Here is a 26,589-nt window from a genome sequence, read left to right as displayed (position 1 = left end):
TTAACTAATCCAAATAGCATGATTCCACTATTTGTATCCGTTTAAATTACTTTCAATTGGGGATTTCATTTTGAAGGCGAAAAGCAAAATCCACTGTGGCTAATCCTTATTGTGGCTAGCTTCACACAAATTCCCGGGGGAGGGGTAGCCTTTTCTTGAAACACTCTGGAAATGTGTATTTCAAATTCAGATCAATTTAATCAGATGCTCGTTTTGTTAGTTTAAAATTGTCCAATTGCTATTCATTGATATTTTTGGGAATGACGCAATGAATTTGAGGTGCGCCATTTATTATACATACTGTCACTTTAAATTACACAGAAGAAGAAAACTGGTACGGATTGACACCGCCTCATACAAGCAAACTAGCTACACGTTCAAGATTTCCGGTGCTTTCTATCTCTGGCTGCTAGCTAGCTATCAAATAAAAACATGTAAGTATTTTCTCTTCTCAGGTTTATAATAACTTTAGGTCACTTGATCAACTACACGAACTTTCATTAACTTGGTCGGTGTTTCGAATACGTGTATTTATTGTTAAAAAAAATAGAGTCAACAACGCCCAACTTCTCCGGGTTTGGGTGTGTGAAGGTCTCGCTTGTTAGCAGCTAACTTTCATGCAACAAGTGCTTGCTCAAACTAGCAGTATATAGCTAGCTGACATTAGCGTGCTAATGCTGGCCCAGTAACTTCTTTAGCTAGCTGCGTCAATTTGTTTTTGTAAACTAGCTAACTTATTATTTAGCTCGCTAAGTTTAACCGTACCCAGGGTCTGACGCTGACGCTAACGTTACCTAGCTATGGTTTTATATATATATATATATATATATATATATATATATATATATATAATGTTTGTTAAATGTTTAGTTCGCTAGGGCGATCACTCACTGACACTGCTCTAGAATGTAGTGAAATATGGGTAAATCCAAGAGGGTGCTACTAAATGAACGTCTCAACCTAGTTTTCTTTAGCCTACGTCATTATGAATCACATACAACGAATCATTACATTATTCTCTACAATATTACAACCATAATATATGCTTTGTACTTAACAGTGTTGATTAAATAATAACGTTCGTTTGTTGTGACCGTTGCTAGTTTAGACCGCGCAGCTAATAGGTTGTAAAGTATCTGTTGCATATTTCGGTGTTGGGAGGTGGGCCATATGGTTGTTTTTGTCTGTCTACTTGGCGTTGTTAAGGAGGCTACTTTGTCTGGACATATAATTATTCCATTGCTGTCGTTCTCATGATCCAAGCCCATGCATGCTTACTATTATTATATATTCTCGACCAGGCATGTTTACTGAGAGACAGAAAATTACAGAATAAAATTACAAATGTTGATTGTACAATCACAAACTAAGGTTGTGGCATAAGTGTCTGGATAAAAGTTTTGCTCTTCTCGAAAGTGAAACAATATTTTTTTATTAACAAATATCAACAAACAAAAGAGGAATAGTCACATGCAAACAAGCATACAAACAAACTATTTACATTGGCAGGAATCCTAAACAAACAAATCATATTCATTAATAATACAAAAGTTTTAATTGCCTTTTTGTTTTTAATTTTAGTTAGTGGTGCCATATTGTTTAAACTCATTTATAAAGTGAAAAAAGTTAGGTTTTGAATTAGACCATTTGCATTTGTGAACATTACATTTACCTAGTATTATTAGCAGTTGAATTAAATATACTACATCTTTATCTATGTCAGAATTTCTGAAATAAATCGTATCAAAACCATTAAATAGTACAACCGGTCCTATTTTTTTTGTAACAAAATTCTGTATGTCAATCCAAAACATTCTACGATAAATTCAGGCAGAAAACAAATGCTAAATGGTGTCCTTCTCCATTCCACAGAATCACAGTTATATTCAATATTTAGCTTGAATCTTTCCAAAACATGTTTCACAGGATAAATTCTATGTAACATTTTAAATGAAACTTCCTTTACTTTGTTACTGATACAATATTTGTTAGCAATTTTCCATGCTTTCCCCCATTGTATATCACCATAGATATCTGACCAAAATAATCTTGCTGAGGGAATTGTAGTATCACAAACAGTATTCCTAATCTCTTTATTACTACATTTATCTATGATGTTAATATTGCCAATGAATATATTTTCATGTAAATCTATGTTACTTACATCAACCACAGAGGAATTTAAAAGAGATACAACCCCCCTTGGAATCGCATCAAAAACAATTGCATATTCTTTCGGGGTTATTGGAATTTTAAACTTATCAAGAAATTCCCCATATGAGAGTAGATATCCATCCTTATTCAGTAACAGTGAAACAATATACGCAGCCTGGTTTCATACACTTAAAGTAACTCTGGGATCATTACTCAAATTAGTATAATATGTTACTTATGGATAACGCGAACGTCTCGCAACCTTTGTTATCATCTCATCACGGACAACTTTAACATTTGAGTTAATTAGCAACTTTTCAACTACTTACTACTTTTTAGATACTTTGCAAATTTGTAACATGTCATTCGAATTGTAATTTGAAAACCTATATGAAGTGGGTGATGGACATCCACAAATTAATACATACCATACGAAATGTAACACATCATACTAAAAGGAGTTTCTCGGATTTACATACAGAATAATACGAAATGCTTGGAGGTCAATCTGTCTGGAATAAATGCAGGCAGTAGTAGCCAGCCATGCATTAGGATGTTTATTAGCCTATTTTGTTTATCATTGAATAGGAATAAGTAAGTAAATCATGTGCAGTTTCATCTGTCAGGGTTGTTTACCGTTGAACAATCTGTGTGAAGGAACCTACCAATATGCTCTGAGTGATGGCGCAGTAATGTGCATTTGAGGTATAGGTTCTACCTGCATTTTAAAGCGCACTTCTGGGTTTTCCAATCACAAGTAAATCTCATTATGAGTATCAAGTGTGATAAAACGGATACAAATACGAGTGAGACGAGTTACAGATAGTAAACAGTAGCAGCAGCGTATGTAATGAGTCAACGTGTACAAAAAAAGTCAATGCAGATAGTGCGGGTAGCTATTTGGTTAAATATTTCACTATTTATTAGTCTTATGGCTTGGGGGTAGAAGCTGTTCTGGGTCTTGTTGGTTCCAGACTTGGTGCATTGGTACCGCTTGCCCAGACTTGGGTGGCTGGAGCCTTTGACAATTTTTATGGCATTTCTCTGACACTGCCTGGTACAGAGGTCCTGGATGGGAGGGAGCTCGGCCCTAGTGATGTACTGGGTTGTACGCACTTCAGCCTCGCTGAAGTGTGAAGGGGCGTGCTTGGCCTACCGTTTCCTGTAGTCCACGGTCAGCTCCTTTGTCTTGATGATGTTGAGGGAGAGGTTGTTGTCCTGGCACCACACTGCCAGGTCTCTGACCCCGATATAGACTGTCTCATCGTCGGTGGTCAGGTCTACCACCGTCACGTTGTCTGCAAACTTAATGATGGTGTTGGTGGAGTTGAGCACAGCCACACAGTCGTGGGTGAACAGGGAGTACAGGAGGGGACTAAGTACTCCTGAGTGGCGCAGCTGTCTAAGACACTGCATCTCAGTGCAAGAGGCGTCACAACAGTCCCTGGTTCGAATCCAGGCTGCATCACATCCGGATGTGATTGGGAGTCCCATAGGGTGGCGCACAATTGGCTCAGCGTCGTCTGGGTTTGGCCGGGGTTAGGCCGTCATTGTAAATAAGAATTTGTTAGGGCTAGGCGTCCCTCGGTGAAACTGGAGGGCGCGCAATTCAAATAATAATCAAAAAAATTATGGATATTAAACATTTAGGTACATACAAGTGTCTTATATCGATCGGTTCAAAGCTTAAAATCTTGTTAATCTAATGGCACTGTCCGATTTACAATAGCTATTACAGCGAAATCATGCCATGCGATTGAGGACGGCGCCCCACATCAAAATATTTCTCCACCGGCACAGGTTTTATAAATTCAAAAATAGCAATTTAAATATTCACTTACTTTTTGAAAATCTTCCTCTGATTTGTCATCCAAAGGGTCCCAGCTATAACATGTAGTGTTGTTTTGTTAGATAAAAGCCTTCTTTATATCCCAAAAAGTTGGTGCCATCGATTTGAGTAATCCACTCGTTCAACATGCAGAGAAAGGAATCTGAAAATCTACCCCTGAACTTGGTTTCAACAAGTCAAAATATTTTTCTATTTACTCCTCATATACCCTAAAATGTAATCAAACTAATAATATTTCTTACGGAAAGAAGTATGTTCAATAGGAAACCGATTTTAGCAGGTGCGTCTTGTCTTTATGGCAGCGCAAACACGAATTTCCAAGACTGTGTCCCTGTACTAAAACTGATTTCTTATTTGTTTTGGAAGTTACAAGCCTGAAACCTTGAACATAGACTGCTGACACCCTGTGGAAGCCATAGGAATTGCATCCTGGCAGCTAGAATTGAGTATGCACTTATACTTGCCATTGTAAGAGCATGGTCACTCAAAAACAAATCCGGTTGGTTTTTCATTGGATTTTCTCCTACCATATCTATTGTGTTATATTCTCCTACATTATTTTAACATTTCTACAAACGTCAGTGTTTTCTTTCCAATGGTACCAATTATATGCGTATCGTGGCTTCAGGGCCTGAGCTACAGGAAGTTTACTTTGGGCATGTCATTCAAGCGGAAATTGAGAAAAAAAGGGCATAGCCCTAAGAAGTTTAACTGACTTGCCTAGTTAAATAAAAAAAACGTACGCACACCTGAAGGGCCCTTGTGTTGAGGGTCAGCGTGGCAGATGTGTTGTTGCCTACCCTCACCACCTGGGGGCGTCCTGTCAGTAAGTCCAGGATCCAATTGCAGAGAAAGCTGTTCAGTCCCAGGGCCCTTAGCTTAGTGATGAGCTTGGAGGGCACTATGGTGTTGAACTCTGATCTGTAGTCAATGAACAGCATTCTCACGTAGGTGTTCCCTTTGTCCAAGTGGGAAAGGGCAGTATGGAGTGCAATAAACATTGCATCATCTCTGGATCTGTTGGGGTGGTATGCGAATTGGTGTGGGTTCAGGGTGTCTGGGATCATGGTGTTGTGAGCCATGACCCGCCTTTCAAGGCATTTCATGGGTACAGATGTGAGTGCTACAGGGTGATAGTCATTTAGACAGGTTACATTGGCGTTCTTGCGCACCGGTACTATGGTGCTCTGCTTAAAATATGTATGTAGCCAGTTAGCGATGCTAATGATAACCTTCTTGTGGGTAGACAGACTTTCCCCAAAAAACCCAATTAAATGTTAACTGCATAGTAGGCTTACCTGACAATAATCATGATTGAGTTTCAACTGTTAGGAAAGAGAAGACAAAGCTTCTACTAGTCAGACTCTCAATCTCACAGGCACAAATGTGACTGGAGTTGTTACCATGGTAAATTTCTCATCTGTGATATTTTGGTTAAGACTCACTTCATAAAAAAATGTATTAAACAATATACCACATTAGTTCTTACTAGTAATACATTTGTTTTAGTAACACTACAAAGCATGCTCATCTGTTTGTTTTGTTGGTGTAATTTTAGCAGGGGACACTATTTTTGCTGGTAAAAAAAATCAAGAGTGTCTGGTAGATAAAAAAAAAAAAATGTTTTTTTTGAATCTACCTGCCACAAGTTAATTTTATGCCCTGATCTTGAGAGAATGTGAATGCTCAGTTAGCACCTCTACGGACTGTATCTATCTTTATCAGCATCATAAAAACTGATCGTATTTCAAGCATATAAAATGTGCATCCAAGCCGAACTGAAATCTTATCAGAAACATGTTTGGTTGTTTTCAGTTTTCTATTTTCTTACAACCGGTCAAACTGATGTCATTTGGACATTTTGCACAGAAAATCTTTGTTTAGTTTTTATTCCATTTTCTCCCCGGTCCCTAAACGTCTTTGCTCTGCGAAAGATGACAGAACTTTACCAATGTCAGCTAGATTGAAGAATTCATTCTATTGATTTATGACATCTGGTGAGCAAAGGTTTATTTAGTCTTCTAGGGGAACATATAATTATAGATACTAACAAATAGGAAACAGGGACCCCACCCCCCGGCCAGGGGACGCCTGGCTGGCTACCTGATGTACTTGTGGAAACACTGTGCGCAGTTTGAGTTCCTTAAGTTTAACCTTTATTTAACTAGGCAGTTTGAGGCGCTCGTTTAAAAAAAAATCAAATAATATGATTACTATTGTTGCACGTGTATGTGTCGATAGTACATTTTAGGTTTTCAATATCACAAACTTTTAGCATATTGGTTATTGATTTGGACACTTTAAAACTGTGTTTTGACATTGGGCTATTTATCAATGTCTTGTCAACAGAAAGCAGTGACAGCAAGTTTTAGGAATATAAATTGAACTTTCAACATTCATTTCCAATGGTATTGTACTTAATCAGGTCAACTGCTGAATGAGTCCAATAACTTATTTGGACTCAAATAATTTTGATATACCAGAAATCACCAAGGGTTTGCCTTGCTTAATGGCGATTCTCGTTTAAGCCCAGAAAGCAGCCATTCAGCTTGCCATGCACCAGCATGTCAAGCGTAATAATGTCAAAATATGTTCAGTACTTACCAAACAATGGAGTTGTGCTTAGCAACTATCGTCACTACTGCTGTTATGGCCGGTATATAACGTTACTTTCCAAAAACGGTCTAATGAAAAGTTACGTGAAACCGAAAAGAAAACAAATGTTTGTCTGGAAAGAATCTAAGTATTGTTTTGGACCAAGTGCACATGCCAAATGCACCTCGTAATAAAATCCCTCATTAAAATGCAATATTAGTGGGCCTCCCGAGTTGCGCAGCGGTCCAAGGCACTGCATTGTAGTGCTAGAGGTGTTACTACAGACCCGGGTTCATTAATGGGCTGTGCCACAACCGGCCGTGGCCGGGAGCCCCATAGCACGGCGCACAATTGGCCCAGCGTTGTCCTGGATAGGGGAGGGTTTGGCCGCTGGGGCTTTCCTGGCTCATCGTGCTCTAGCTACTTCTTGTGGCGGGCCGGGTGCCTGCAGGAAGACCCCGGTCGCCAGTTACACTGAACAAAAATGTAAAGTTGTGGTTTCCTGAGCTGAAATAAGACCCCAAAAATGTTCCATACCCACAGAAAGCTTATTTCTCTCAAATTTTGTGCACAAATTTGTTTACCTACCTGTTAGTGAGCCTTTCTCCTTTGCCAGATAATACATACATACACCTGACAGGTGTGGCATATCAAGAAGCTGAGTAAACAGCATGATCATTACACAGGTGCACCTTGTGATAGGGACCATAAAGGGGCACTCTAAAATGTGCAGTTTTGTCACACAACACAATACCACAGATGTCTCAAGTTTTGAGGGAGTGTGCAATTGGCATGCTGACTGCATGAATGTCCACCAGAGCTGTTGCCAGAGTATTGCATGTTCATTTCTCAACATTGTTTTAGGGCAGTACGTCCAACCGGCCTCAACCCCAGACCATGTGTATAGCATTGTGTGGGCAGGCGGTTTGCTGATGTCACCGTTGTGAATAGAGTGCCCCGTGGTGGTGGGGTTATGGTATGGGCAAGCATAAGCTACGGACAATGAACATAGTTGCATTTTATCAATGACAATTTGAATGCACAGAGGTACCGTGACAAGCACCTGAGGCCCATTGTCGTGCCATGCATCTGCTGTGATCATCTCATATTTCAGCATAATAATGTACAATGATGTTGTACATCATGTTGCAATGATCTGTACACAATTACTGGAAGCTGAAAATGTCCCAGTTCTTCCATGGCCTGCATATTCACCAGACATGTCACTCATTGAGCATGTTTGGGATGCTCTGGATCGACTTGTACGACAGCTTGTTTCAGTTCCCGCCAATATCCAGCAACTTTGCACAGCCATTGAAGAGGAGTGGGACAACAGGCCACAATCAACAGCCAGATCAACTCTATGTGAAGGAGATGTTGTGCTGCATGAGGCAAATGGTGATCACAACAGGCACTGTCTGGTTTCCTGATCCACGCCCCTACTTTTTTTTTTAAAGGTGTCTGTGACCAATAGATGCATATCTGTATTCCCAGTCATGTGAAATCCATAGATTAGGACCTAATTAATTTATTTCAATTGATTGATGTCTTTATTTGAACTGTAACTCAGTAAGTTATTTGAAATTGTTGCGTTTATTTTTGTTCAGTATAGATTCTTTCCAGACAAGGCGTTATTTCGGTTGCATGTAGCTTCTTTTTTTATTTAAACCTTTTTTGGAAGTACATACTGGACGCGAAGGCGATAGTTGCTCAGGGACACTCCATTCTTTGGTAAGTACCAAGCGTATTTTGACATTTTATCACGCTTGAAAAGCTGATGCATGGCAAGTTGACATCAAGCCTCACATTCCCCTCAATTTAAGTGATATTTTGAATCAATGGCCGGGCTTGCTTTCTTGCTAGACAAGCCATGAATATACATAGCTAGGTATATAGCCTATATTTTAATCCTAGGATGAATGTGGATAGCCAGATGCATACGTAACGTCATCAGTTTGTCCAATAATTTTTTACATTTTTAAATTCTCTGTAGCTAGCTAGCCAATATTAGCAAACACTTTTGAGGTTGTATGAAGCTAATGTGGCCAACCAAAGTGTTTTATTGCTCCAGGCAGTGAAGATGCAAACCTTCCATTTGTAACTCACATTAGCTTGGGTGTTGTTATGGTTTATGCATATTCAAGGTTCATAGAATAGGGGCTAATACTATAATGCAGATGCCTAAATTGGCATGTACTATGCCATTTCAAAGTTTGATTCCTGGAATGACCTATTTTAGTCCCTTCAGTTGAATGTCTCTACGCTCATTGTAAACTTCAGTAAGCTCTATTGGATCATGAGCGAGCGGAACTATGTCGGAGAATAATAGGAAGCCTGCTTTGTGACCTTCGCTATCTGCATCCTCATCGGAGAATGTTCCGCTGATGCAGCGCACGGACGGAAATGCCCGGTGCCTCGACTGCGGTGTCCAGCTCGGGGGCCACGTAATGTGATTTTCCTCTCTTAAAAAGTCCTCTAATACTGAATAGATTATACCAACTTCTCTCCTACGTTCCCTACTTTAAGTTATTACTGATCTGAAAGGGCTAGATTGGTGAGAGCAGTTGGGTGAAAACTTTCTCATTAATTAATCTATGTGATTAAAACCTTGAAGGATGTCAATACACACAGAGGGAGAGGTGCAGCTTGGTACCTGTAGTCAAAACAGGCTGTATTGGGGGAGAAGTATGGCAATATGGAACAGACTGTTTGTGTTAGCAGGGTGTGATGAAGTGTAGGAGACAGAATGGTTCTGCAGTATTGGGTGTAGTAGAGCAGGCTGCAGTGGGGGAGTGTTGAAAGGGGAACTGAGAGCAGAAACTTGAGTGGAATGTTGAGACCACACCTCCCTGTATCATGCTACCACTACCAGCCACCCAAGCTCCACTATCATTACGTACTCAGTCACACACTGTAAAGTTACGCTATGTCCCCCACCATTAGTATATATTCCACACTATCATGTATTCCCCCACACACACCACTACTCTTATCGTAACATACGGTAGTCAATCAATCTGGACCTATTGCGGTAGGAATTAATGTGGTCGCTGACTATCTGTCCACCAGGATGGTACAGTGTCTGGATGACTGAGATACAGAACAGGAATTAACCGGACTAGTGCCAAAGTGGCTGAGTGGGCCAACTTCAGCGCCTGCTCTCCTGAGAGGTTTTAGGAAGAGGGCGTGGAGTTCTTGCCGTGCGTTTGTGTTTGGGGAGAGGGAGCGGGGCCATTTATCTGTCTGGGTTACCACCACTGCTCTCTATCCTACTGTCTGTGTGCTGAATCAGTAACACACACACTAACCACACACTCTCACACTTGTATATACGCGCGCACACACACACACACACTACCCTTTCCGTCCCCCTGAGGAAAGCTAGGACCTCTCTGAGCTGTAGTAATGGAATAACTCCAGTGAGGTAGTAGGCTTACTGCCATTTCTCCAGCAGGTGTCAGCAGAGCGCCGCTTTAGAAAAGGTCTTCTGTGTTTTCATATGGACATGTCATAACACCATCATATTAATCATGTGCTTGGGTGAAGTAACAGTACAGTTGGGCTAGAGAAATGGTCATCAGGCTATATGGAAGCCTTTTCACATGAGTCATCTAGGTGTGCACTTCAGATATCACTTTGATGTGAAGAAATGAACGTGAATGCATGTAAAGTGATGCCCCTGTCCTATTGCAGAGATGTATTTACTACCCCTGCATTTGGATAGGGACTGATCACCCCCACACCTGTTGCGTTTGAGTGCAATGCGGTCATGGAAGGGTGCAAAATGAAATGGGTAATCCTGCATATATGGAGACTAGAGTGGGTGTGTCTAAACCCTCTGTTGCTCTTTCCCCAGGTCCGCTCCTGCTACAGAAGGCTCCGCGCCTGGCAACCGCCGCCTACAACAGACACAGGCCCAGGTGGATGAGGTACGACCCCACACACTCACACACATACACCCTTCACTCTAAACATACTCAGCATACACAACTCCCACCACCTACAGCAAGAACTGCTTTCATGATTATCAGCTGTTGTCAAACACCTGTAGGTCTGAAAATATTATCTTCCTCCATCAGTGTGCAGCGAATTCATACTAGAAGATTAAATGAGTATGACGTCCTGGCATTTAATGTGTACTCTATTTATTTTTTTGTATTACATTTTTTCAGAATGTTCACATCATGAAAACTTTATTCACGCCTATCAAAACGGCAATATGAGAATCCAGACACAGCCACAGACCCATCTTAATTTCCTAGTTGTAGCCTTCTACTTACCTGGTTCTGTACAGTTTCCCCAGAATGTTTCTGTTTAACAGCAGACAGCCTGTGTATCTGTTTAGATGTCAGGGCCACACTGCACTCAGGATGAAAGTCTCACACCCACACACACGCAGGCCCAAAAACATCTCTCCCTAGTCCCTATGCAGTTGTGTAACTGTGAGAGTATTGGATAGGTTAGAGATATTGCAATATTTCCATTAAACATTCTAAATGATCATTTCTAGTGGGCCTGGTGGAATTTGTGGGTTTAATTTGGTTGACTGTAGAAGTTAATAACTCCGCTGTACTCGGGAAGAGCATCCATCAACCCTCTGCCCCACACGTGTCCCTCACACGCCTACCATACCCCTTTACTCCACCCTAACCCTCAGCTCTTTCACAGTCTCACCTCTCGCTGAAGCTCTTGGCTTCCCTGAGCATGTACAGTTGCTCCTAGCCAAGGATTATATAATAACTGGTAGTGTGTTCCACTACCACCCCCCCCCCCCCCCCCCCCCCCTAAAAACCTTATCCCCTGTGTGTCCAAAGCCTCCTGATAGGCTGCTTGTCTCTTATGCAATACATTTTGTCTCCATGGTTATGTAACCACTGCATGGGCTGGCACAAGCTGCCGCCTCTCCCCTCTCAGGGTCTATCTGGCAGGAGGGGCAGGGTTTGTGGCTCTGTAGAACATATGGGTTAGGCTATGTGCGCTTTGGGCAGAGTGTGCGCGTTGCAAGTTTGTTTTTCTGGCGAGGTGTTGTGTTCCTTCTACGTGGGCTTTATTATGCAACACTGAGCGTCTCATTGATACTGCAGCACTACTGTCCTCACGCGGTGGAGGATATAGACAGTATTGCTGTTGTCTCTGACAGGACCTGCATGTCTAGGACACGCTCTGGGCTTGTATTTATAATTTTTTAAACTCAGAAATGGGGTGCTTATCCAGGATCCGGTCCCCCTGCCCATGTTGTTTATTATAATCTGAAAGGCCAAATTGGCGCACATGTTCTCATTTCAGCTCAACCTGAGTTTACTGCAGAAACGAACAAACACCTATAAATGACTTTTTCCCATAAAAATGTGTGTGTAGGTGGTGGATATCATGCGTGTGAATGTGGACAAGGTGTTGGAGCGTGACTCGAAGCTGTCGGAGCTGGATGACAGGGCGGACGCATTGCAGGCCGGAGCCTCCCAGTTTGAGACCAGCGCTGCCAAACTCAAAAGGAAGTTCTGGTGGAAGAACTGCAAGGTGCAGTACTCTCTCTCACTCACACACACGCACACACACAACCACATGTTGAGATGTTGAGGTGTGTTCTTTGCTCTCCAGATGTGGGCCATCCTGATAGCTGTCATAGTCATCATCCTGGTCATCATCATCAGTGAGTATAGCTCTGGGTGGAACCGTATGGTTGGGTAGTAGAGATGTGCGGGTTGACTCAGAACCTACAGTCCCCATGGATTTAGGGTCATGAAATATTGTGTGGAAGAAGGGCTGGTGGGGGGCGGGCAGGTTGAATAAAGAGAGAACAATACCTTAAACATATCCATGAATGTAGGCTAGCATTCTTGTGCAATTGTATATCTGTAGGCTACATTGAGGTTTTTCTTTCATCTATCTGGCATTAGTGTGTAAGCCTAAAAAGTAGGGTTACGAGCCAAATAGCCTACACACCAATCTCCAAATGCTTTTGGGAACAGGCAGAAAGGGTAAGGACAATGTCGGCGTTTAATTCAATAAGAGAGAAGCTGTAAAATGGAGAGTTGAAAGTAGAGAGTGGGGAGGGCCAGAAGATTAAATCTTTCCTAAACATAAGTTAAGTGGTAAAAGATGATAGCAGTGAATGTTGTGTGAGATGATTGTGAGGCACTATACAAATTCGACAGTCACAAGATGGGGACTTCACATGGCAAGTCAAGCGAACCCTAGCCTACTGTTCCAACATGATCTCAGAGCATTTCATATTATTCTGTAAGTAAATCCAATACACTTAATTTTTAGTATGATGTGTTAAGTTTAAGGTATGTATTAAATTGTTGTTGCTAATTTTAGCTAACATTAGCTAGCTTTAGGGGTTAAGGTTGGTGTTAATGTTAGGAGTAAGGTTGAAGATAAAAAAAAAATTATTCACCTTTTATTTTAACAGGGTGTCATTGAGACCAAGTCTCTTTTTCAAATGAGCCCTGCACAATACACACACCAATAGAAAATACTAAATTGCAAAAAATGGTCATTAAAAAACAAAACAATCTTCACTTCGAGCATTCCCCACTTTTTTAACGTCCACAAAGAGCAACAGACATTCAAGCCTGAGCCTCCCCTGCAAAACATTGTACATCTGTGGAGCATAAAAACCATAAGCAGCTCTCCCTAAATCAGAAGCCTCCCGTAGAAACTCTAGCACTATCCAATCTTGTGCTCTTGTACTGTATTCTATTGTTTTGACCTTGACACGTGTTGTCAGATATGTAGGAGGTTCAAAGTAGTGAGTAGTTGCAAAAATGCTAAAGTTGTCTGTGATGAGATTCGAACATGCAACCTTTGGGTTGCTAGACGTTTGCGTTATACGCCCACCCATCCGCCCCGACCAATAACACTACTTTAGTTTTTGCCTTAAAAACCTGTCTTATGTTTCCATACCAAATGTAACATACTGTATCATGCTAATTTAAGTGTCCCGGATTTACGTTTACTATGCGAGACCAATCTGACTGTTCAGATGGGTTAAATGGAAACTGAAATCTGGACACTGACTAGGTCTATAACCTCTCACATAGCCTTTAATATTAACTCTTGCAGAATGAAGCATTTTTTGCATTTCTTGCCTCGGGAACAGGAGTGGTTACTGTTTTTTTTTTTTTTTTCATTTATGTTTTGAGGTTGGACTTGAGCGTGTAGGGCGCACTGATTTTAGTGTCACCTCGTTAGTCAGTATGTGTTATACCTGTGCTGGTTGCCATCTCGTTAGTCGGAAGGTGAAACACCTGTGCTGGCACAGGTGCTATTTAAGAGTGGTTGGCTAAGTGCTCCAGTTCTCTTGATGTGGAGGGTTAACACCTTTAGTTGTCTTTGTTAGTTCCCCCTTCTGTTTGAGCGGCCATTATTTGCTGGGGAACGTAGCAGTGGATAAATATGATTTCATTCTTTCAGCATTTTGAGAAAATATGAATTCGCATTTAGGGAATGTCTGTAGAGGTGCTATATTTATCAGCATCATAAAAGCTGATATTTCACACACAAAATATGCATCCAAGCCGAACTGAAATTGTATCAGAAACATTGGGTTATCACAGCTTTCTATTTCCTTACAACCGGTCAAACTGACTTGGAGTTTTTGCACAAATATTTGAGTTATTGCATTTTCTCCCCGGTCCCTAGATGTATTTTCTCCACGAAAGAAGCAGAGATGATGACAACTTCACTGAAGTCAACTAGATTGAAGCATTAATTTCATTCTATCAATTTTAGAGTCTTCTAGGACTATATATATACAAGGGAACACTTAAACAACATAATGTAACTCCAAGTCAATCACACTTCTGTGAAATCAAACTGTCCACTTAGGAAGCAACACTGATTGTCAATAAATTTCACATGCTGTTGTGCAAATGGAATAGACAACAGATGGAAATTATAGGCAATTAGCAAGACACCCCCAATAAAGGAGTGGTTCTGCAGGTGGTGACCACAGACCACTTCTCAGTTCCTATGCTTCCTGGCTGATGTTTTGGTCACTTTTGAATGCTGGCGGTGCTTTCACTCTAGTGGTAGCATGAGGCGGAGTCTACAACCCACACAAGTGGCTCAGGTAGTGCAGCTCATCCAGGATGGCACATCAATGCGAGCTGTGGCAAGAAGGTTTGCTGTGTCTGTCAGCATAGTGTCCAGAGCATGGAGGCGCTACCAGGAGACAGGCCAGTACATCAGGAGACGTGGAGGAGGCCGTAGGAGGGCAACAACCCAGCAGCAGGACCGCTACCTCCGCCTTTGTGCAAAGAGGAGCACTGCCAGAGCCCTGCAAAATGACCTCCAGCAGGCCACAAATGTGCATGTGTCTGCTCAAACGGTCAGAAACAGACTCCATGAGGGTGGTATGAGGGCCCGACGTCCACAGGTGGGGGTTGTGCTTACAGCCCAACACCGTGCAGGACGTTTGGCATTTGCCAGAGAACACCAAGATTGGCAAATTCGCCACTGGCGCCCTGTGCTCTTCACAGATGAAAGCAGGTTCACACTGAGCACATGTGACAGACGTGACAGTCTGGAGACGCCGTGGAGAACGTTCTGCTGCCTGCAACATCCTCCAGCATGACCGGTTTGGCGGTGGGTCAGTCATGGTGTGGGGTGGCATTTCTTTGGGGGGCCGCACAGCCCTACATGGACTCGCCAGAGGTAGCCTGACTGCCATTAGGTACCGAGATGAGATCCTCAGACCCCTTGTGAGACCATATGCTGGTGCGGTTGGCCCTGGGTTCCTCCTAATGCAAGACAATGCTAGACCTCATGTGGCTGGAGTGTGTCAGCAGTTCCTGCAAGAGGAAGGCATTGATGCTATGGACTGGCCCGCCCGTTCCCCAGACCTGAATCCAATTGAGCACATCTGGGACATGTCTCGCTCCATCCACCAACGCCACATTGCACCACAGACTGTCCAGGAGTTGGCGGATGCTTTAGTCCAGGTCTGAGAGGAGATCCCTCAGGAGACCATCCGCCACCTCATCAGGAGCATGCCCAGGCGTTGTAGGGAGGTCATACAGGCACGTGGAGGTCACACACACTACTGAGCCTCATTTTGACTTGTTTTAAGGACATTACATCAAAGTTGGATCAGCCTGTAGTGTGGTTTTCCACTTTAATTTTGTGTGACTCCAAATCCAGACCTCCATGGGTTGATACATTTGATTTCCATTGATAATTTTTGTGTGATTTTGTTGTCAGCACATTCAACTATGTAAAGAAAAAAGTATTTAATAAGAATATTTCATTCATTCAGATCTAGGATGTGTTATTTTAGTGTTCCCTTTATTTTTTTGTGCAGTGTATATAAATGAATAAAAGTATAGACAAGTTGACTAACAAATAGGCTACCAATGTTGGAAGTTATAAGCAGAAATGTATCTAAATTAGGCCCCAAAAAATCCTGTGCCCCCCTGGCGAAGAAGAATTGTTTCACCATCTGACTGTAGCCTACAGTGCATATATTTGCAGGTTAGGGTTGGGTGTGGGCTTGGGATTTTCACTTTATCACAGTCGGCCGGTTGCGGATGGGTGCACAAAAGGCTAACCCGCGCACCATTAGTGGTTAGGGACAATACTGGGAACAAAGGTTATGACTAGCTTGGCTGGGGGTTGAGTGAGGCCTATGGCTCTTTCCTACATGTGGTTGTCTGTGTGCCTAACTCCTCCTCTGCCTTCTATGTCAGTCTGGAGCCAGTCGTCGTAAAGAAGCAGTTGTTGGAGGCGGAAGAGGAATGGGCGAATGATGGAGAGGAGCGAGTAAAGAGCTGAACGTCTCAAACACGAGGTCTCATGGTTTAGCCTACTGAGCTTCAAAGCCCATTCTCTACTGCAGTGGTCTTTCTTCCTGGTCCTGGAGGGCCTATCCAGTGAGATTTAGAATGATACATTGCAGATAGAAATGTATTGCATAAAACTGATACCATTCTTCATTTCATGATAGAAAGTTATGTTCATTTTGTACAGTACCTTTTTCTATTTGCAACCCTCTGAATGTACCTGCTGATGGTTGAACTACATATAAAGGTCAAACAGGCTGCGGCCCTCCAGCACCAGGTGTGAAGCACACTGCATTGAATTTCTCAAGTTATATTTGTGTTTTTTGTTAATAATAATAATAATAGATTTGATTGTGTGTGACAGAGTGAGACAAGACCATGTGTGATTTGATCTGTGTGCTTTCCTGTTAGTCTCTACTGTAATATTGACCTGATGTGCCAAGGAGTCACCCTCCACCCCCTTAAACACACACACCAGTCATCAGATCAGAACACCAAATGACTAATTGACATAGACTTTTGGATTATTATATCCACAGAAACAACTGGGCATGGCTGAGATTCCATCTCAACCTTGTTCCTGTCTCCAACAGGACTGTGTGTGTGACACTAAATATGTGTGCTTGAGTTCAGAGAAACTGCCAAGATGCCAAGACGGGCACACAAGCCTTGTTTCTTTTCTGTTAGTCTGCTTGCCCAAAGTGACTGACAATGATACTGCCAATGCCACCAGTGCCACGCTGGTCATATAAAAGTAGTGCCTTAAGTAGTGATTCATGTCAAAGCACCAAACAATAGATATCAGGCAAAGATGGTGATCACATTTAACTTAAGAAAAACAGCCAAAAGTCAGCCAAGCCTTATCGAACCAACATACGCAACCAGCAGTGCTTTCCAATGGTCTGCATATTCATGCCCGCACACACATATAGGCACTAATGGTCTTCTCTGCAGGCTCCTGCTATTCTTTATATTATGCTAACAACTACAACCTTTTTATTAATTTGATGCCAATAAATGTATTTGTTTTTGTTCCTTAAATATATTTGCTGTGTAGTGTTACTAATCTTAAGAGAAACGGTGTAGTTCATTTTTCTTTGCATACTGAAATGCCTTTAGTTGCCATGGTTACTTTGTTGCTGCAGTGAAGAGCATCATGGATGTTTGGGAAGGAGGAACTGTGTGGAGCATGTTCAGTATGTGTCACCACCTTTTTATAGGGTGCCAAAACCAAGGGCCTATTTTCTGGGGTGCAACTATACGGATCCTTCAGGCAGATTTGTATTGCATAGAACCAACGTCACGGTCTTGTTGAGTGAATTTTGTTCAATTCATTACATTTCTGAAGTGCTCTAAAGATGTTACACTTACTAAATAAACTCCAGCCCTGCCAAATAAGCCTTCCGCAGGTCTACCCCTCCCTGTATGAATATTAGAAACAAGTGCAATTCTACTCTAGCTTTACAATGTTGTCTTGCTTGAATAAAAACAGATTTAACTTTTATCACAAATGTACATCCACTGTGTTCTGTGTCAGTATGAATGGGAGACTCTGGATTCAACAATGCTTTAATCCATCACATCTCAATGGGTTGTTTGCAGAAACTGTTGATCAATCCAGGGGCCCAACTGGCATCCTGGTCTGTGTGTGGGGGGGGGGGGGGGGGCAAGTGAATAGCACCACATGTTGGCCTCTGCAGGTGTGGTACTGCGTGTTAGTCTTGCAGCCAATAGCTGGCTTGATCACACAGGAGAAAGTCCCTTTTGAGTTTGTCAACCCCATCTCTGGGGGCCTGCCCAACAACCTCAGAGCAGCAAAACTGGTGGGTTCACTTTCATTCGATCAGCATTCTCTACTACAGTACATGTATAGTACCCTGTAAAATGTCTATATTTCATGTAAATATCTTATTTTGTGATTCCAATTTGCCATTTGTGAGCCTGACTGAGTCACTCCCTCTTCCTAATTCATCAAATCATTCTCCACTACAGGACACCTTTGTATTGTCAAGTGTCAAAGAAATTGTGTTAAACATTTCATTGACTGATCATAGCTATTATAGTATTATTGCTCATAATAATGGGATGTTTTCCATCCCCTTTTGTTTATTTTCCACATTTCCATCTTTTCCTATTTTAATAGTTTTTATGTTCTAGGAGAACTCATTGCATTTCCCCTTTTATATTGTTTTAGATCACTATTATCAATATTGTTGTTGTGGGAACTTTCATTGAAAGGAGACTTTAGTGTGTGGTAATTCAAGTAGGCCTGGCTCACCACTGCTGCCTCGTTGACCCAGACGCACTATGGTGCGCAGGTTAGTGGCAGGTTAGGTGTCTGTTCAGCCGCAACCACCCGTATTTGCTAATAACCCATCCCCACCGCCTGACTATATGTGATAAAGTTAGACTGCTCCCAGACCCGTACAGACAACTTATGCTTGATCTACAACGCAATTGCGGTGCTACCGGAGGCCTGCAAATCTAGCGACTCCCAAATGTTGTAATGCGGAGGGCTTCATATAGCTCCACATTGACATGATTGGTTTGGTTGACGGTAGGTATAAGCACAAACTCACTTCCTTGACAACTTCCTTCACAACAGCTTTGCGCTCTCTTTGAAGCGCAAGAAGTATGAATGCCCTTACTTCTGCAGAGGCCGTAGCACCGTAAACGCTGCAGTCCAATGCAGACGCCGATTGACCATGCAGCGGCCTTACCACCATATATAGAAAATGCGGTTGTAGGCTACAGTCAGATAGCATAACGATTTTTTGACAGTGGATGCAGGATTTTTGCCTCATTTAGATATGTTTCTGCTTAGAATTTCTAACATTTTAGTAGGCTATTTATTAGTCAACTTGTCAATAATTAGATACATGCAGCTTCTCTTCTATCATATGTTGCCCTAGAAGACTAAATAAACCCTTGCTCACCAGAATAATGTCATAAATCAATAGAATGAAATGAATGCTTCAATCTAGTTGACATTGGTGAAGTTTGCTTTGTCGTCTGCTTCTTTCTTGGAGCAAAGACCTTTAGACACCAGGGAGAAAATGCAAAACTCAAAAAATGGGGAAAGATTTTCTGTGCGAAATGTCCTAATGACATCAGTTTGACGGTTGTAATGAAATAGAAAGCTGTGAAAACTACTAAAGGTGTTTCTGATCAGATTTCAGTTTGGCTTAGATGCATATTTTATGTGGTTGAAATACTATCAGCTTTTATGATGCTGATAAAGATACCATTTCTACAGAAGGAACCTAACTGCATTCATATTCTCTCAATATTCTGAAAGAAATGCATCATATTTCTCCACTCCTGTTCCAGAACAAAACATAGATTTGGTGTATAATTTTACTGCAAGAAATGCTTCATTCTGCAAGAGTAAAAATTAAAAGGCTACAGTCAGTGTCCAGATTTAATTTTAACAGACGGGGCTGTAGTGGAGCCACATCACCAACAAACTAACATGGTCCAAGCACACCAAGACAGTCGTGAAGAGGGCACGACAAAACATATTCCCCCTCATGAGACTGAAAATACTTGGCATGGGTCCTCAGACCCTAAAAAGTTTCTAAAGCTGCCCCATCGAGAGCATCCTGACTGGTTGCATCACTGCCAGTTATGGCAACTGCTCAGCCTCCGACCGCAAGGCACTACAGATGGTAGTGCGTACGGCCCAGTGCATCACTGGGGCCAAGCTTCCTGCGATCCAGGACCTCTATACCAGGCGTTGTCAGAGGAAGGCTGCTACTGGCTGCTATTGTTATCTATGCAGTCACTTTAATTACTCTACCTACATGTACATATTAACTCAATTACGTCGACTAACCGGTGCCCCCTGTATATAGTCTCCCTATTGATATTTTACTGCTGCTCTTTAACTACTTGTTACTTTTATTTCTTATTCATGTTTTTTAAACTGCATTGTTGGTTAGGGGCTTGTAAGTAAGCATTTCACTGTACGGTTGTATTTGGATGTTTTGTAGGCTAGGCTACATGAAGTGTTGGTTATTTCTATTGTTGGAAGTGACTCATTCATTGGGATGTTAATGTAATGAAATAATAGAGCAGATGGTGTTTGGGGTCTGCAACTCGTTGACTGAGAAGCAGCAGGTAATGTGGGCTTTGTAGTGAGGACAGGGGACAGGGCTTTTTCACATCTCAATAGAAATACAAACATAAGAAAGTACACACAACACCATCCATTGAAGTCCAATATATCAGGAGTGTTAAACCATTTTCCCCGCTTGCTGCATTCGGTCTTCATAAATTGAGAAAAAAATGGTCCTCTATCCATCGCTTTTGCCATTTTTGATGCTCTCTGACTGTCTAGCTTTTATTTTGATGACTGTTAGCAAGCTGGACAGAGTAAAGAGACTATAAATGTAGGCTATTACCGTTTCTACACAGGTTCGATTTGGTTTTAGTAATTTTAATGTCGATTGAGATTGTTTTTCATAGAAAGAAAAAAAATACTCAAACCACCTGCAGGCCGATTGAATGGGCTCCGGCCCACGGGTCTTGAGTTTGACAGGTGCAATATACAGTTGAAGTTGGAAGTTTACATACACCTCAGCCAAATACATTTAAACTCAGTTTTTCACAATTCCTGACATTTAATCCTAGTAAAAATGAGAAGAGAGAAAAGAATGATTTATTTCAGTTTTTATTTCTTTCATCACATTCCCAGTGGGTCAGAAGTTTACATACACTCAATTAGTATTTGGTAGCATTGCCTTTAAATTGTTTAACTTGGGTCAAACGTGTCGGGTAGCCTTCCACAAGCTTCCCACAATAAGTTGGGTGAATTTTGGCCCATTCCTCCTGACAGAGCTGGTGTAACTGAGTTAGGTTTCTAGGCCTCCTTGCTCGCACACGCTTTTTCAGTCTGCGCACAACTTTTCCTACGGGATTGAGGTCAGGGGTTTGTGATGGCCACTCCAATACCTTGACTTTGTTGTCCTTTAGCCATTTTTCCACAACTTTGGAAGTATGCTTGGGGTCATTGTCCATTTGGAAGACCCATTTGTGACCAAGCTTTAACTTCCTGACTGATGTCTTGAGATGTTGCTTCAATATATCCACATAATTTTCCTACCTCATGATGCCATCTATTTTGTGAAGTGCACCAGTCCCTCCTGCAGCAAAGCACCCCCACAACATGATGCAGCCACCCCCGTGCGTCATGGTTGGGATGGTGTTCTTCGGCTTGCAAGCCTCCCCCTTTTTCCTCCTAACATAACGATGGTCATTATGGCCAAACAGTTCTATTTTTGTTTCATCAGACCAGAGGACATTTCTCCAAAAAGTACGATCTTTGGTCCCGTGTGCAGTTGCAAACCGTAGTCTGGATTTTTTATGGCGATTTTGGAGCAGTGGCTTCTTCCTTGCTGAGTGGCCTTTCAGGTTTTGTCGATATAGGACTCGTTTTTACTGTGGATATAGATACTTTTGTACCTGTTTCCTCCAGCATCTTCACAAGGTCCTTTGCTGTTGTTCTGGGATTGATTTGCACTTTTCGCATCAAAGTACGTTCATCTCTAGGAGACAGAACGCGTCTCCTTCCTGAGCGGTATGACGGCTGCGTGGTCCCATGGTGTTTATACTTGCGTACTATTGTTTGTACAGATGAACGTGGTACCTTCAGGTGTTTGGAAATTGCTCCCATGGATGAACCAGACTTGTGGAGGTCTACATTTTTTTGTCTGAGGTCTTGGCTGAATTCTTTTGATTTCCCCATGATGTCAAGCAAAGAGGCACTAAGTTTGAAGGTAGGCCTTGGAATACATCCACAGGTACACATCCAATTGATTCCAATTATGTCAATTAGCCTATCAGGAGCTTCTAAAGCCATGGCATCATTTTATGGAATTTTCCAAGCTGTTTAAAGGCACAGTCAACTTAGTGTATGTAAACTTCTGACCCACTGGAATTGTGATACAGTGAATTATAAGTGAAATAATCTGTCTGTAAACAATTAGATGTCCTAACCGACTTGCCAAAACTATAGTTTGTTTACAAGAAATTTGTGGAGTGGTTGAAAAACGAGTTTTAATGACTCCAACCTAAGTGCATGTAAACTTCCGACTTCAACTGTACATATCACCAAGTTGCAAGTTAGAACTCCATCTACGAAATTTGGGTCAGTGGTAGGGGATACAAGGTGCTGTCTAAAGAGCTGGGTTTTCAGTCTGTGCTCTGGCGGAACGACTCTGCTGGCCTGACCATGGTAGGGAGCTTCTTCCACCACTGAGGTGCCAGGACAGAGAAGAGATGGAGGTGCCAAGGGGCCAGAGGTGGCAGAACGGAGTGCTCAGTCCAGGGTGTAGGTTATAACCATATCCACGGAGGTAGGGCAGAAGTAGAGAATGACAGTTTCATAAAGAGATACAACGTTCTTCATCGCCAACTACATACATACTATTCACTTTATAGAAAGGAACGTTTGGTATATCTAGCTCAAAAGGTTTAGGAGGAGATGGCTAGAATATTCTGAGGAGAATGGAAGATTCCATAGAGGGTTATGAATGTTGTTGCTGGTGGAGTTAGTGGAGGTTGACGTTGTTTGCTGCTGTTGCTCCTGCAGCTCCCCGTATCCCCATGGACAAACGCATCTTCACCACCACACACTCCCCGGGCTGTGTTTTCCTGAAGGTGGACGATCGGTCAGTACACACACACACGTAAACAAACCCACGGTCAAATTTTTCAGATGAATTGACTCTGACTGTGTGTTTGGTGGTGTTTATGTGCAGGGCTGTGCCGTTGCTAGGATACCTGCCTCAGGATCTGATTGGCACGTTGTTGCTGACCTGTATTTACCCAAAGGACCGGCCCATCATGTTCTCCATGCACCGCAAGGGTACGCCTTTATCACATCAACCAATCACACCAATTCACTACAGCAACCAACCAATCCCAACAGTCCAACTACCACAGCAACCTTGCATCCACATCCTCCACTTTATCAATCAACCAATTACAATTTTGCCAAGCAACTTTACTCAACAAAGATATAAACACAACATGCAACATTTTCAAAAATGTTGCTGAGTTACAGTCCCTATAAGGAAATCAGTCAATTTTAAATAAATTCATAAGGCCCTAATCTATGGATTTCACATGACTGGGCAGGGGCGCAGCCATGGGTGGGCCTCGAAGGGCTAAGGCCTAGCCGGTGGGGAGCCAGGCCCAGCCAATCAGAATTCGTTTTTCACCACAAAAAGGCTTTATTACAGACAGAAATACTCCTCAGTTTCATCAGCTGTCCGCGTGGCTGGTCTCAGACAATCCTGCAGGTGAATAAGCTGGATGTGGAGTTCCTGGGCTGGCGTGGTTACACGTGGTCTCCGGTTGTGAGACTGTTTGGACATACTGCCAAATTCTCTGAAACGACTTATGGTAGAGAAGTTAACATTCAATTCTCTGGCAACAGCTCTGGTGGACATTCCTGCAGTCAACATGCCAATTGCACGCTCCCTCAAAATATGAAACATCTGTGGCATTGTGTTGTGTGACAAAATGCAAATTTTAAGAGTGGCCTTTTATTGTCCCAAGCACAAGGTGCACCTGTGTAATGATCATGCTGTTTAATCAGTTTCTTGATATGCCACACCTGTCAGGTGGATGGATTATCTTGGCAAATGAGAAATGCTCACTAAAAGGGATATAAACACATTTGTGCACAACATTTGCGAGAAATAAGCTTTATGTGCATATGGAACATTTCTGGAATCTTTTATTTCACCTCAAGAAACATGGGAACAACACTTTCTGACACGTTGCTTTTATATTTTTGTTCAGTATAGTTACAATCTCTCTCTCTCTCTACCTCTATTTCTTGCTCCTTGACCCCCTCTCTCTCCTTCCTTCACTCTGTGTAGTGTTGAAGTATGTGGGCCAGTCTCCATTTGAGCACTCCCCAGTGCGTTTTTGTTGTCAAAACGGAGACTACGTCACCCTGGACACCAGCTGGTTCAGCTACATAAACCCCTGGAGCCGCAAGGTCGCCTTCATCATCGGACGACACAAAGTCAGGATGTGAGTGTACCTCTCTCTCGCTCTCTTTCTCTCTCTCTGACCCTGTGTGTCTCTGTGTAGGGGCCCTCTGAATGAGGATGTGTTTGCTGCTCGGAGTAAAGAGGACCTGCCAATCATCCACAAAGAGATTAAAAACCTGCAGGCCAAGAAATACAAGCTCTTCCTGCAGGTAAGAACACACAAACACCATGGCCCCTATATTGCTACCAGTTTAATCCTCTCAGTCTGGAACGTGTGTAAATGTGTGTCTCGTTCTCTGTTCAGCCGGTCCATAATAATGGCTCCAGTGGTTATGGCAGTCTGGGCAGTAACGGTTCCCATGAGCACTACATCAGTGTGGATTCCTCTTGCGACAGCAATGGCAACCTTTGGGAGGATTCACACCTTGAACCGGTGAGACAATACAGCACCAGTACAGCCTGTTACAATACTATTCCTGTTACCTAGATACTAGTTTGTGTCTCTTTTTACTGCTTCGAGAGTCATGATTCGTTTGATCTGCTGCAGCAATATATTTTACAGCAGGATAAGTACGTGCTCCTCCGGCTCAGCGGATCTGGAGCCTTGCTCCGACCAGCAACTGTCTATCATGTGCATGAGGGAAAACAGATCAGGCTGCATGCACCTTAGAGAAGAAAATATATGTTTAGAACTGATAACTGATCGCACGGTGCAAGAATGAATTTAATTCATTATTGAATGTTGTGATGGGTATGAGAATAAAGGCCTAAACACAATATCATTTGCGAACTGCAGCCTTCCAAACAGTTCGTGTTTGTTGAGCAGAGGCTGTGTATGTTCTGGTTCTACTCAACAAACTCGAGAATGAATCGTTTGGAAGGCTGTAGTTCGCAAACAATATTGTGCTCAGCACATTGAACTCTCAGCCCATTTAACTCTCAGCCCATTGCACTCTCAGCCCATTGAACTCTCAGCCCATTGAACTCTCAGCCCATTGAACTCTCAGCCCATTGCACTCTCAGCCCATTGAACTCTCAGCCCATTGAACTCTCAGCCCATTGAACTCTCAGCCCATTTCACTCTCAGCCCATTTCACTCTCAGCCCATTTCACTCTCAGCCCATTGCACTCTCAGCCCATTGAACTCTCAGCCCATTGAACTCTCAGCCCATTGAACTCTCAGCCCATTGCACTCTCAGCCCATTGAACTCTCAGCCCATTGAACTCTCAGCCCATTGAACTCTCAGCCCATTGAACTCTCAGCCCGTTGAACTCTCAGCCCATTGAACTCTCAGCCCATTGAACTCTCAGCCCATTTCACTCTCAGCCCATTTCACTCTCAGCCCATTGAACTCTCAGCCCATTGCACTCTCAGCCCATTGAACTCTCAGCCCATTGCACTCTCAGCCCATTGCACTCTCAGCCCATTGCACTCTCAGCCCATTGCACTCTCAGCCCATTGCACTCTCAGCCCATTTCACTCTCAGCCCATTTCACTCTCAGCCCATTTCACTCTCAGCCCATTTCACTCTCAGCCCATTTCACTCTCAGCCCATTGCACTCTCAGCCCATTGAACTCTCAGCCCATTGCACTCTCAGCCCATTGCACTCTCAGCCCATTGCACTCTCAGCCCATTGAACTCTCAGCCCATTGCACTCTCAGCCCATTGCACTCTCAGCCCATTGCACTCGTACCAGTATACGGGTTGAAACTGGCAGATTTGGGCACTAATAAGCGAGTAGTGGCTGTACAGTAACATGCTATACATGACATCAGAGCTCTGGATCTGCGCTTCACAGTGCTGTATGGGTTTTGACTGACACGTTCTGAACTTGAGCACCGCGCGCGACAGGAAGTTACCCCCATCCCTGAGCAACTTTTGCAAATGTTTTGTTGTCTGAGTGAGGGAAATGCTGTAAATTAAGATGACTCTATGTATTTTTAAAGATGAAACGTTGAGGTTTATAGTAAATATCGCTTTGTTGTCATAAAAGCAAGCCAAAATCATAAAACTGACGTCATATACAGTGTCAACGTTTATGATCACTATGTTTGATGTACAGTTAGAAGATGACATGGCGTTATACCCTGGGTTGTTCTGAACAGAATGAGCCTATGTTTGTCTATGTGAAGAAAATTTGCCCCGGCACACGCACCTGAATGCATGACTCTGTTTCTCTGAGTTACCTTGTGAAAGCC

The 26,589-nt window shown here is 42.6% G+C and overlaps 1 protein-coding gene across 3 annotated transcripts; it reads left to right on the top strand.

The window, feature by feature from the left end:
* Window positions 1-312: 312 nt before the first annotated feature.
* Window positions 313-24,598, top strand: vamp3 (vesicle-associated membrane protein 3 (cellubrevin)). Of its 3 annotated transcripts, XM_039015919.1 has the most exons (7): window positions 313-434; window positions 10,455-10,527; window positions 11,957-12,115; window positions 12,197-12,248; window positions 22,976-23,054; window positions 23,145-23,251; window positions 24,490-24,598. In XM_039015919.1, coding segments are annotated over exons 1-7 (483 nt in total). In that variant the 5' UTR covers window positions 313-432; the 3' UTR covers window positions 24,501-24,598. The 3 variants fall into 3 exon arrangements, with proteins under 3 accessions (XP_038871847.1, XP_038871849.1, XP_038871848.1); XM_039015921.1 differs by lacking the exons at window positions 22,976-23,054; window positions 23,145-23,251 and having other exon boundaries at window positions 24,490-24,579; XM_039015920.1 differs by lacking the exons at window positions 22,976-23,054; window positions 23,145-23,251; window positions 24,490-24,598 and adding an exon at window positions 16,291-17,898.
* Window positions 24,599-26,589: the final 1,991 nt, after the last annotated feature.

Source organism: Salvelinus namaycush, chromosome 20 (assembly GCF_016432855.1).
Source record: "Salvelinus namaycush isolate Seneca chromosome 20, SaNama_1.0, whole genome shotgun sequence".
Taxonomy (NCBI): Eukaryota; Metazoa; Chordata; class Actinopteri; order Salmoniformes; family Salmonidae; genus Salvelinus; species Salvelinus namaycush.
Note: the sequence above shows the minus strand (reverse complement) of the source record. Positions and strands in the feature narration are given on the sequence as shown.

What these genes read in the sequence shown, in the direction of transcription:
- vamp3 (XM_039015919.1), top strand. An exon ending in TCTGGTGGAAGAACTGCAAG is followed by an intron (nt 12,116 to 12,196) that starts GTGCAGTACTCT and finishes TTTGCTCTCCAG; the next exon opens with ATGTGGGCCATCCTGATAGC. An exon ending in TTCCTGAAGGTGGACGATCG is followed by an intron (nt 23,055 to 23,144) that starts GTCAGTACACAC and finishes GTTTATGTGCAG; the next exon opens with GGCTGTGCCGTTGCTAGGAT.